The 12,923-nt window shown below is 53.6% G+C and overlaps 1 protein-coding gene across 1 annotated transcript; it reads left to right on the top strand.

The window, feature by feature from the left end:
- Positions 1-4,728: 4,728 nt before the first annotated feature.
- TENT5B (terminal nucleotidyltransferase 5B) lies at positions 4,729-11,715 on the top strand. The gene is made up of 2 exons (XM_057701531.1): positions 4,729-5,164; positions 9,826-11,715. The coding sequence occupies exons 1-2, from the start codon at positions 4,898-4,900 to the stop codon at positions 10,846-10,848; spliced, it is 1,290 nt and encodes a 429-aa protein (XP_057557514.1). The 5' UTR covers positions 4,729-4,897; the 3' UTR covers positions 10,849-11,715.
- Positions 11,716-12,923: the final 1,208 nt, after the last annotated feature.

The raw sequence follows: 12,923 nt of genomic DNA, 5'->3' as shown, positions 1-12,923 counted from the left end.
TATGAAGCCCCACTCGCCAACTGTTGGGGTCATGCTCAAATTAATTAGTTTCTCTGAGCCTCAGTTTCCTCTCGTGCGAAGTGAGAGATCACTCCTATGTTAAAAGATTACATTCTGGGCTTCCTAAGTGGCGCAATGGTTGCGAATCCGCCTGCTAATGCAGGGGACACAGGTTTGATCCCTGCTCCAGGAAGATCCCGCATGCCACGGAGCAACTAAGCCCGTGTGCCACAACTATTGAGCCTGCGCTTTAGAGCCAGTGAGCCACAACTATTGAGCTCATGTGCTGCAACTACTGAAGCCCACGTGCCTAGAGCCCGAGCTCCGCAACAAGAGAAGCCACGGCAATGAGGAGCCCATGCACCACAACGAAGAGTAGCCCCCACTCACCGCAACTAAAAAGAAAGCCCAGGCACAGCAAAAAGACCTAACACAGCCAATAAAATAATAAATAAATAAATTTATTTTTAAAAAAAAGATTATGTTCTGAAAATTGAATGAGAAACTGTGTTGAAGATGCTTGGTGTGGTTCTAGGCACAGGGCACTCAGTACTGTGGGCTGCTCCTAGGATGCTCCTGTCTCAGGTCCCAGAGCTGAGGAGGAGCCAATGTAGAGACCAAGACTCTCGCAGGACCCCTTCTCCCTTCCCACCACCTTAAATCACTGAAGGTGTGAATGGAAAAGCCTGACTCCTATTTCTCTTCCATTTCACAGAATAGGAAACTGAGGCCCAGATAGGGAAAGTGTGTCGCTATGACTCAATTATCATACAGAGTAAATTCCCTTTCAAAATCACTTGGAGTCAGAATTAAGATGAGAAATGTGTATGGGGGGAAAAGGCTCATATATAAAATTTGAAAGCCAGTTGGACTCTTCAGGAGGTACTTCAGCCCTTGTTCCCCTCCATGTATTGGAACAATTAAAAGTTGGTCTTGGTGAAAATGAAAAACCCTACAAGTTTACCCCTGCTCTCTCTCGTCTTCTCTCTCCTCTTCCTACATCCCCAAATCACACACCCCCAAACACTGAAGTCCAGGTCCTGTGATAGGTCAAACATTGGACCAATTAGCTTTAGAAACAGAAGTGTCAACAGAAGGGTGACTCACAGCTCAGGAATTTGCTAATTGCTCTTCCTAGCCCAGGCAGAAGGAAGGGGAGAGGAAAAGAGATCTCTAAGTTTCCTTCCTTAGAGAACTTAATTCAAGTGTATGGGGTGGGCACAGCATCACCCACCCCCACAAGGCACTGCCCCTTGTAGTTCCAGCCCTAGCCAGTCTCCTTGGGGTAAATCCCTTCTGCTTTCTGGACCCCAGTTTCCTCATCTACAAAGTGGGAAGAGTAAACAAAATGATTGTCAAAGGGCCTCTCAGCGCAAGCCTTCAGAGTTCCAGGAATATGTAGCTTGGCACATTCTCTGCTGCCCTGGCTGTCCAGGGACAAGCATGGGGAGGTAGGGCAGAAGTGGATCCAGAAGACACAATGGAAATGTCACCTCCTTAGGGAGGACTTCCATGATTACACCATCTAATGATGTACATTGACCTCTCTCACTCTCTTTCCCTCTCTCTCTATATCTTTTTCACACTAACATACACCTGTGGCTGCTCTCTCTTCCATTACCCTGTTCTTTTAAATATTTATTTATTCATTTATTTATTATTTATTTTGGCTGTGCTGGATCTTAGTTGCAGCATGTGGGATCTTTGTTGCAGCATGCGGACTTCCTAGCTGCGGCATGTGAATTCTTAGTTGTGGCAGGCATGCGGGATCTAATTCCCTGGCCAGGGATCAAACCCGGGCCCCCTGCATTGGGAGCGCACAGCCTTACCCACTGGACCACCAGGGAAGTCCCTGTTTTATTTTCTTTTTAGCTCTATTCAAAATGTCTTATTTATTTACTTACTTGACTATTGTCTTACTACACTAGAATGTCGGTTTGAGAAGGGCAGGGACCTTGCCTATCATATCCCAGGGCCTAGCCCACCATCTGGTACACAGTAGGTGCTTAGTATGTCTATTTTAGTTGATAAATGAATAAATGAATGGATGAATGTATCTTGTAGGTGGTACCAGGGCTATGCCAAGCATGACTCTGTGACCTGTGCCAACCTGTCTAAGAAGAGCAGTTGGGAAATAGGGCTCTGCAGTCAGGAGACCTGGGTTCAAGTCTCACACTACCAATTAGTAGTTATATGACCTTAGGCATTTCACTTGACCTCTCTAAACCTTATGCTCTTCATCTGTAAGTTGAGGATAATGATGCCACATCTTGAGATGTATCTTTAGGAATTAGAGGTCATGTATATAAGGTATCTGGTGCATAGTAGGTTATCCAGTAAATGTTAAGTTTCCTTTCTATTCCTTCCTCTGCTGGAGCATGGAAGTGGTAGTTCAAGGGTTTGGAGACTCTAGGTTCGGTAGAATAGATAAGGTTTCTTATCTATTTCTTATCTTTCAAGAGAAGGTAAAACAAAATAGCAAGCAACTGCACTGAGGACAGTGCAAGAAACTTGCTCGAAGTCACAAAGCCAAGCAATGGAGCAAATAGCAGGTCCCCACCCTGGGGGCCAGAGGAAGTCCCTAACCCCAGACAAGATGGAGGGAGAGGATAAGGACAAGATCTTGCTTGGGCTGGCCTCCAGATAGAGGAAACAGCTGCTCTAGTCTGAGAGTTAGCCTCCTAGGATCTACTCCTAGGTCTGTTTAAGGCAACCTGGTGACCTTGGAATGTAGTTTATCATTTCTAGGTCTTGGTTTCTCTGTCTGTACATTAGACACATTGCTCCTTGCCCAGCCTAGCTTACAGAATGGGGGTGTTAGGAGAATGATATTTAATTAATTGTTAGAGGGACTTCCCTGGTGGTGCAGTGGTTAAGAATCTGCCTGCCAGTGCAGGGGACACAGGTTCGATCCCTGGGTTGGGTAGATCCCACATGCTGCAGAGCAACTAAGCCCATGCGCCACAACTACTGATTCTGCACACTAGAGCCCTCAAGCCACAACTACTGAGCCCAAGTGCCACAACTACTGAAGCCCACACGCGCCCAGAGCCTGTGCTCTGCAAAAAGAGATGCCACCACACTGAGAAGCCCATGCACCACAATGAAGACCCAATGCAGCCAATAAATAAATAAATAAAATTTTTAAATAATAATTAATTGCTAGAAGAATGATTTTTGATGTAAAAGAGAACATTGCAGAGACAAATCAGACTCAGTTTCTAAAATTTTGCCACAAGCACATATATTTAAAGTAAGAAAAAAAGATTAAAAGTGACAGTAATAATGTTTCATCCCACTAGGCTCTCTAAAGTGGGAGAGAAAAACATGTAAACATATTATTTCAATAGAACATACGAAAATGTTTTGGCAACGATAAATAATTAAATCAAATTTTTAAAAAACTATTGAGCCCCTTCTCTGGAGAAGATGAGGAAACTGGCTTAGAGAGCTTTAGTAACTTGCCCAAGGGCACACAGGACCTGAGAAAGACTTCCACCAGCGGCCCAGGAAGCTCCTGCCAGAGTTCAACACCCCAGTTCCAGCTTCCTTCCAACCTCCAGGCCCGTGAAGGCCCTGGGTCTGTGCAAGTGTAGTGGAAAAAGCATGGACTCACAGATTTCATAGTTCAGATTCAGCACCAGGGCCCCATCTCACTTGCTGTGTGACCTTGAAAGAGTCAGGCCCCTTCTCTGAGCAGGTTTCCTCACCCCTAAATCAAAACATGAACGCTAGCCAGGCAGTGATGTACACAAGAGAGTACATTTAAAAAGTATCTACCTTAGGAAGGTCCCAGAACATGCCCCTCCTTTGGCCTGCCCGCTGTCCTATCCTGCTGGGCGCTGGTATCCTCCCCCATCCATCCCAGGCCCTGGGCCAGCCACTTTGGGGCCCCCAATTTGGTGTCTGCATTGCTCACTTGCTGGGGAGCCCACCCCCCGCCCTGCCCCCAGCCATCCCCTGGCTGATGCGGAACATCTCAGAAGCCCATAGAATTGGAGAGTTTTAAACAGGAAACTGGTATAATTTTGGTTAGGAGCTCAGGCAAGAGGGAGAATTCTGCCAGCCACGGCCACGTCCAAAAGAAATAGAGAGGGAGGGTTTAGGGTTTCAAGTTTGTGCATTTAAGGGATATTAAGACAAATAAAGAACTTATATTCAGCCCCGAAAAAAAAAAAAAAGTATTTACCTTCGTATACAAGTTTGTTACCTTTCCTCAAATCTGGATGATTGCCGGGGAGCAGGAGAAGCACTAGGTGGAGTTGAACAAGTGGCGCAATCTCTCTGGGCTTCTGAAAATAGCGGATGACCAGGGCCAGGCCGGGTGATTTCTAAATTCCTTCCAGCGGGGGAAAGGAAAAAAAAAAAAAAAAAACCTTAGTGGTCCGACTCCGCTACAAACTCCACAGGTCACTTCCCTCACGCCGGCCCCTGGAGGGCGCAGTCCCTTTAAATCCAGGCCCAGCCTTCCACCCCGGCCAATCACGGAGAACAGAAGTTCTTTAAGGACCAAAGGAGGGAATTCAGCCGGAGAAGGAGGGCGGGGCAGGGGCGTGCCTTCCAGCCAATCGGAATCTTTCTGGAGACCAGTTACTCACGTGCAAAGCTCTGCTGACCAATGGCAGGCGCGTCGAGAGGCGGGGCGATTCCCGCGGTATGAAAGCTGCAGGGACCAATGGGCGTGTCGCCCGCGGCCTATAAGAGGCTGCTGGAACCCGGGCGACCAGCTTTAGGGTCGGTTGGTCTTTGCTGTCGGAGCTGTGCCCTGGGTTTGCCTCGCCGTCGCTGCCGTCCGGTCCCTGCGCCCTCCGCGTTGGCCCCGGCCCAGCCGCTCTCCCTGCCCTCCTCCCCTTAACCACCCCCCGGTTTCTGCCGTCGGGGCCCCGGGGCCGGGCTAATGATGCCGTCGGAGAGCGGAGCGGAGAGCCCGGACCGGGCGGCTGCACAGGTGGCTACTACGGCTGCGGCCTCCGCGGTGGCTACGACTGCCCCGGCAGGCAGCGGACCCGACCCGGAGGCCTCATCAGCCTCCCTCGGACGGCACCTGAGTGGGCTGAGCTGGCCGCAGGTGAAGCGGCTGGATGCGCTCCTGAGCGAGCCGATTCCCATTCATGGGCGCGGCAACTTCCCCACGCTGAGCGTGCAGCCCCGGCACATCGTGCAGGTGAGAGGGGCTGAGCGGGGATATGGGGTCTCCATCCTGAGGCTCTCTTGGCTGGGAGGCTCCCGAATCTGTTCGATTTGCTGGACAGCTAGGAAAACAAGGCTCAGAGAAGGACAGAGGCTGTAACAAAATCACAGGGCACTGATGGCAGTCCATACCCTCCTCCCCCTGCACCTCATAATCTCTCTCTACTTGACTTTCCAGTCCCCCACCCCTTGAGGAGCCCCGATTCCTCTCGGCCCATTCACCTAGGCCCTGGCTGGGAGAGGGGTGGGAAATAGGGAGGGACCTGGCCGGAGAGGAAGAACAGCCAGGCCTGCAAGGACAGCAGATGCCAGGCAGCCCTGTGTGGGTAAATGTGGCAGATGTGCATGCTTTAGTCCAAAATAGTTCTTTTCCTCTCTACATTGTCATCCCGGGTCCCACCCTCTACCCCTTCTTTCTCAAGGTTCTAGGAGCAGACTCTGTGCTGTGTTCCCACAGCCCACGGCTCAAGAGCCCCCTCGCTAGGTGGGAAAGAAATTCCAGCAAGGACTCCCTCCCTCTCAACTGGGGTTGTGACAGGAGGAGATTAAGCACCAGGCCCAGACCTGATGCCTGCATGCTGGAGGGCAACATCAAGTGTCCAGTTTAGGTGTTTCTCTCCCTCCCCAAGACTGGAAATGAGGGCCAGGTCCCTGGCTCCAAGCCCCATCTCTCTCCTGAGGAGCAGAAGAGAATACTGGCAACTCCTCCCCTCCTCCACAGACTCCCTCTTCCCTTTCCCCAACCCTCAACAACCCTAAAGTTGCTCTTTCACCTGTATAGCCCAGGCACGGTCGTGCTCTGAAATACCAGAATATGGTAACTATTGTATGCATTTTATAGCTGGGGAAGCTGAGGCCCCAAGAGAGGCAGTGAGCTGCCTAAGATTACCTAGAGGTGAAAATCAAACCCAGAGAATCTTGGGTCTTCCCAGGAGCCGGTTACCATAGGTTCAAGGTCTTCCCACTTCTTCGCAAGTTCCCAAGACTCAACTTCTAGGTCTTAGCAGATAGAAGAAACCAGAAAATCGAGTCACAATTCCTGCATATTCCTGCCAGCAGATGGACTTTCTTTCTGGGGAGGTAGCCGTAGAAGCCAGGTGAAGCAGACCATCCCCCTGCTCCTTCTGCCTTAGCTTCCACAGAGGGGGAGGAGTGTTTGCTGGGGGATTACCTCTCCCTCCCTCCCATGGAATGGGAGGGAGTGGGGGCAGATTCCCCAGGGCTGACTCATCAGTGGTGCTCACTGAGGCATTCCTTGGCTGCCCCGCTGTCATGGGGTAATTAGGAAACCAATTGAGGCTTTTCTCCCCTTGACAGTCAGGTCCACCTTGGGACCCCAAATGCTGTATCTCAAGGACAGTTGTCCCAGGCATGAGCTCAGTGTGGCAGTTCACCTCTGCAAGGACATAGGGTGCCCTGGAAGGGAAGTCCCTGCCCCTATCAGTATGGTCCAAACTGCCTTTCCTGGTGCCTGCTCTGTGCCAAGCCCTTTTCAGGACACGCGGGGCATAGATGTGACTGGGACCCAGCCTCCCTGCCTTCCAGCCAGGTGGGGAAGACTGCAGATCAACAGGAGCTGACTCTACAATGTGATAAGAGTACAATGTCTCCTAGGCTAGGGTCAGAAATATCACAGAACAGGGAGCTGCCAGCTGTGGTGGGGAGGAGGAAGTGGCGACTTCAGAGTTGGACTTGGAGGGTGGACATCTGGCTTCAGGGCCTGGACAGTTGTCAATTCCCTTTGCTGGGCCCAGTGTCCCTATTTGTTCAATGGGGATGGGTTGAACTGCTCTCCAATCCCCCCTCTGGTTCCAGAATCCAAAGGAAACAGGTGTCTTCACCTGGCCTGCACAATTGCCTCCACGGGGAAGAAAGTCCATCTCCTGGCAGGAATCTGCAGCTGGCAGCTTCACAAGCTGTTGGGATATGTGTGTGTGTGTGTGTGTGTGTGTGTGTGTGTGTGTGTGTGTGTGTGGTGGGGGGGTGCTGGTTGTTGACTTTGAGCTTCTCACCAGTGCTGAGTTGTCCCACGGTTTAAGAATTGGAACCTTTTTCCCTCTCTACCCCCACAAGGTTTGCCTACAGCAGTAATCTGGGCAGTTCGAGATGCTATTCTTGCTTGTCCCTGGGCAAGAGGGGCCCACTTTCCTGTAGGAGGTCCCCTGCTCATAGCTCTGGAAGAACTGGTTCTAATTAAGTTCAGCCATTTACTGGCTGTGTAACCCTAAACAAGTCCTTTGCCCTCTCTGGGTCCAGAGGATTGATTAGACTCTGACCTCTCCAGCTGCAGCCAGAGGGCCTGCATTAGGTGACTCTGGATTCAAGTTTTGTAAGCCTGCTGGCGACAGCACCCGTGGTCCCCTGCAGGTCTCAGCAGCAGCCTGGGAGCAGAGTGGCGTGGGGGAGGGCCTTGGCACAGGAGAAAGGAGGGTGCAGCCACTGCCCCCTCCATGGCTGGAAAGCCTGATTCAGGAGGCTCCAAGCTGCCCTGCAGTCCTTGGGTGTGGCGGTATCTGGAGACTGCCTGCCAAGCTGGCTGTGGTCTCACCTGGGAAAGAGACAACAGCCGCTGGCTGGCTGACACAGCCGGCCCCATGGCCTGACGCAGGCGATTTAACAAGGGTACTCCTACCTACTCACCAGGCCAGGTGCCATGCCCTGGGGTGGGCATCAGCCTGGGAGCAGGAGCTGGCACTGAGTAAGGCTCAGTCAGCTCTAATGGGACTTAGGGAGGGGGCCTTTCTACTCTGCAGGTCCGCCAGGGTCCTTGGGACAAGGTCTTTGGCCCAGTTCTCCCCCTGGCCTACATGGGTACAGCTGCTGGCTGCCAGAGTGTGGGTTAGGAGTCCCACAGGCTGGACTGCAACAACTGGTCCCCTACTTCCCGCCTCCCCTGTCTGCCGAGCTAAGGCTTCCCCAACCCGCACCTTCTTGCTCCCTCGCTACTCTGGCCCTGGGCTTCAGTGATTGGAGGGTTGCCCTCACTTTGAAACTTTGAAAGGAAGAGAAGGTTAGAACCTTAGTTTCTGGTCTCTGCTACGTCTGCACCCTGGGTTGGTAATGTGGTAGAAAGAGGATAGACTTTGGAGTCAGCCATACCTGGATCACCTCTGGGTGATCTTGGGCAGGTCCTTTCACTCCTCATTTTCCCCATCTATAACTTGGAGATCATAAAGATCTATTCCCCCATATATTCTGGTGAGCAGGTCCAGTGCCTGGCACCCAGTAGGTGCCTAGCCAACATTACTCTTCCCCTGCCCCAGCTGCCTGGCCCGCCAGGTCCCTGATGGCCAGATGTCTCCTCCCATAGCCATGATAATGCCTTCCCCTAGTCAGGGTCCTCCTCCCGGAAGCTTCCTGGAGGGAGCTGCCCATCTCAGATTGCCCCACTGCAGCTTGCCTCCTCAGCACTTAGGTGCATTCTTTGCAGTAATTCCCTGGGAGGCCAGCAGAGCAGCTGGGCCCGGAGCTGACTTGGCAGCAAGGTGGGGTTGCAGAATCGCTCAGGGTAGGAATGCTGCCTGGTCACTTTCGGTGTGCGAAGCACTCTGGGCTGCTGAGGACACTGAATGTCCGGGCCCAGCTCCTCTCTCCTCCCCTCCCTGGTCCTAGGCCCAGGGAGGTGCCTCTGGCTAGAGGAACAGGTTCAAGATGACATATAGGTTTACCTGTTGTGTTCCTGTGTCAGCAGATGGGTTCTGGTACATTCTTCCCACTTGGCTTTACGAGGCTTCCTGAGGCTTAGACCCATCCCCTCACCCAAGAACAGAAAGAGTCTGGGTTTTAACTTCCAGCCCTGGCATTTCTGAATGGCTTCCCCTCAGAGCCTTAAGTGTTTTACCACTATAAGCCCCCGTTTCCTTAACTGTAAAATGAGTCTAATATTTGCCTTACTGTGTCCTTGTAAAGATAAATGAGTGTGTCATAGTCAAAAGAGCATGCACGGACTTGAGAAGCCAACTGACCTGGGTTCTAGTCTCAGCCTGACTATTCTCTGACTTTGGACATGACTTCTCTGTGCCTCAGGTCCCCCATCTGTAAACTAGGATAATAATACTCAAGCATAGGGTTATTGTGAGCGTTAATGTAGTAATGCATGTGCACAGCCAATTACATTCCCAACACATTTGAGCAGTTTGCATCATGCCTGGCACAAAACTAAGTGTTTTACTTGCAGTTTTAGAGAGGCAGAATTGCATAGTGGTTAAGATATGAACTCTGTGTTTAATTCCCAGCTCTGAATTCACCAGCTGTGTGACTTTGGGCAAGTTACTTGGCCCCGCTGTGCTTCCACTTCCCCATCTGGGAGTAATAGTACGCACCTCATAGAGTTACTGTAAGAATTACGCGAGTTTATATCCTAATGTATAAAGAGCTTAGATCCAGACCTGGCACTTAGTAAATTCTATGCACGTATGTGCTGTCATTGCTTTTCTTTCTGAGTCATTCCTCCAAATGGGCTACTCTCTAGGTTAGGAAATGGAGGCTTACAGAGTTAAATGACTTTCCAAAGGCACAGCAGTCGATAAGTGGTCAACAGCGGTTGATATCACCATGATTATTAGGTGGCAGCCCAAAGCGCAGCCCGGAGGCCCAGGTTGCTGATACCTCTCCCTCCTGCCATCCCCTTTGCAGGTCGTCCGCAGCAGCCTGGAGGAGCAGGGACTGTGCGTACACGGCGTGTGGCTGCATGGCTCCGCCGCCAGCCACGTGCTGCACCCCGAGAGCGGCCTGGGCTACAAAGACCTGGACCTGGTGTTCCGCGTGGACCTGCGCAGCGAGGCGTCCTTCCAGCTGACCAAAGAGGTGGTGCTGGCCTGCCTGCTGGACTTCCTGCCGGCCGGCGTCAGCCGGGCCAAGATCACGGCCCTGACACTCAAGGAGGCTTATGTGCAGAAGCTGGTGAAAGTGTGCACGGACACAGACCGCTGGAGCCTCATCTCCTTGTCCAACAAGAGCGGTAAGAACGTGGAGCTCAAGTTCGTGGATTCGGTCCGGCGCCAATTTGAGTTCAGCATAGACTCCTTCCAGATCCTCCTGGACTCCCTGCTGCTCTTTGGCCAGTGCTCCTCCACGCCCATGTCCGAGGCCTTCCACCCCACAGTCACAGGCGAGAGCCTGTACGGGGACTTCGCCGAGGCCCTGGACCACCTGCGGCACCGCGTCATCGCCACCCGCAGCCCGGAAGAGATCCGCGGGGGCGGCCTCCTCAAGTACTGCCACCTGCTGGTGCGGGGCTTCCGGCCGCGGCCCAGCACCGACGTGGGCGCCCTGCAGCGGTACATGTGCTCCCGCTTCTTCATCGACTTCCCGGACCTGGCGGAGCAGCAGCGCACGCTGGAGCGCTACCTCGAGGCCCACTTCAGCGGGGCCGACTCGGCGCGCCGCTACGCCTGCCTGGTGACGCTGCACCGGGTGGTCAACGAGAGCACCGTGTGCCTTATGAGCCACGAGCGCCGCCAGACGCTGGACCTCATCGCCGCGCTGGCGCTCCAGGCGCTGGCCGAGCAGGGCCCGGCGGCCGCGGCTGCCCTGGCGTGGCACTGCCCCGTCCCCGAGGGGATCGTGCCCGCCACTGTCAATTACTACGTGACCCCCGTGCAGCCTCTGCTGGCCCGGGCCCACGCCTCCTATCCCACCTGGCTGCCTTGTAACTGACTCAGACCCTGGCCAGAAAGGACGAGCCCTCTCCGGATGGAGTGGGGCCTCCAGAAGTGTGCGGAAGACATGATCAGAGACAGGCAGTCGGTGCCAGGTGGCCCAGCACTGCTGCAGGGTTGGGCCTCAGACTGAACAGACCAGACTCCACCCCCGAGTGAGGCCCCTGTAGGCTGAAGGCCAAGCTGGGGTTCTTGGCAAATGGACCTTCTGGTTATTTGCACCACACTTGTGGACCAGCATGATTGTGGGGTGCAGGGGAAATTCGTCTTGGGGGTCAGTTGCCTTCAGGAGACAATGTTTGGGATGGTAGCCTCAATGCCCATCATCTCAGGTTGATTTCTGTGGCCTAGAAAGGGTCTTTTTGGCTAGGGCCAGCCCACAGTGGAACCGGCAGCCTCGGAGGGCCCGCAGCCCACACAGTGGCTAAAATAGGTGTGTTATGGGAACTACTCACTCTGGGTTGGGCTGGGCCACTGACTAGGAGGAAGGAAACTGAGGCATGAGGCAGATACCTAGGTTTGGAAAGGGACAGGTTTAGCTCAGTCCCCTAACACACCTACCCCCAGCTGTCGGTTGAGGCATGCAGTGGGCAGGAAGCAGGTAGCCTGGGGTGGGGTGCATCCCATATCCCTGCCGGGTGCTGCTCCCTTCCCTCATGTTGCAAGGAGCCCTTCTGCCTGGGAGCTTGTTCTCCGGAGGGTGCTGGGTCCAAAGTAGCCGCAGTCAAGTGCTCCCACCCCTCTGGTCTGGTTACAGGGTTCTTACAAGGGGGAGGAGAGCCATGCCCCACTTCCCTTCCCATCCCTCTGGGTTTGTTACTATTTTGCACTCTTAACACCTGCCAATAAAGATTGTCTACACTGAGCCTAGTACCATGCTTTCTCCTGGGAGGAGGACCTTCCACAGGCTGTGGGATCTGGGGCTGCCTCCCCCAGCCTGAGTCTGGCTTGTATTGTGGGAGCAGACATTTGGAGGGCGGGGTCTGAATCCTGGGCTGTAGCCGGGGAATGCTCCTTCCCCCAACACCAGCGCAGCCTGGCGACTGTGCAAGGAGCCCTTCTACATGTGTGACTTGCTCATGTGCATCGCCTCAGCAAGTCTCTTGCTAAAGAGCAAATATTTCAGTGTTTCCTACCTGGAGTCCTAATAACCGTGGACCTGGCCTCATCCTCCAGTGCTCAGGGCTGCTTGACCCCAGCTCTGCTCTCCCTTCCCCACCCCTTCCCGGGAAGCAGGTGGAGAACAAGCAGGGTGAGTCTAGACTGGAGGCCCCTCTAGTAGTGGCAGCTGGGACTGGGGGGCTTCTAAGGCCCCCAGAGCCAGAGCCCTGGTTTGACCTCCCTGCTGGGAGAGGGCCCCTCAATCCTCCAGCTCCCTCCCTCACGCCCTGGTGCTGATGGGCACACTCTGGCTTTCTCTAAGCAAGGCCCCTAGAGGGACAGGGACTCTCCTTTCCAAACCCAGCTGGGGCCATGCCTGGCTCTCTGGGAGTGAGTACCAGCCACCAGCCACAAGCTCTCAGGGTGTTCCCTCAGGGCATCAGCCAGTCATAGGCCTGGACGCTGCCCACTGTTTACCCACCCTCTTTGATCCAGGGATTGCAAAGTCCTTAACATATTTGGCCTCATGTGTGGCCTCTGAAGTGCTGGCTTTGATGGTTCCAGCCAGGGTGGAAAAAACAAGGCTGCAGAGGAGGTCCCAGGTCACCTGGGTAGGTCCAGTCATCTCACCTGCTCAGTGGGTCCCTGCTGGGCTCAGAATGGCTGGAAGGATGAGTGGAAAGGCTTTCTTTGGTGACTGAAAGCAGCCTCCCACCGCACCTTGGCCATGCCTACCCAACTAGGTCCTGGGACAGGGGACTAAGTTCGTCCCAGTTCCTGCTTTGGGTGTGAGGGGGATACTCACAGTGTAAGCACACAGGCTTAGCTTGTTGGGGTGGGGAGTGGGATTCACCTGGCTGTGCTTGTTTCCGAGGGGGGAGAGCCAGAAACTCATGGCACACGCATGCATGCACTGGATTCAGCCCACGAGTGCCAGCTACCCCCCCCCCAGAGGTGGGAACACATCAGCAA

Source organism: Hippopotamus amphibius, chromosome 1 (assembly GCF_030028045.1).
Source record: "Hippopotamus amphibius kiboko isolate mHipAmp2 chromosome 1, mHipAmp2.hap2, whole genome shotgun sequence".
In the NCBI taxonomy this organism is placed as follows: domain Eukaryota; kingdom Metazoa; phylum Chordata; class Mammalia; order Artiodactyla; family Hippopotamidae; genus Hippopotamus; species Hippopotamus amphibius.
The sequence above is the reverse complement of the archived record's forward strand: the minus strand, read 5'-3'. Positions and strand labels throughout refer to the sequence as shown.

What these genes read in the sequence shown, in the direction of transcription:
- TENT5B (XM_057701531.1), top strand. Translation starts at nt 4,898, where the DNA reads ATGATGCCGTCGGAGAGCGGAGCGGAGAGCCCGGACCGGGCGGCTGCA. An exon ending in AGCCCCGGCACATCGTGCAG is followed by an intron (nt 5,165 to 9,825) that starts GTGAGAGGGGCT and finishes TCCCCTTTGCAG; the next exon opens with GTCGTCCGCAGCAGCCTGGA.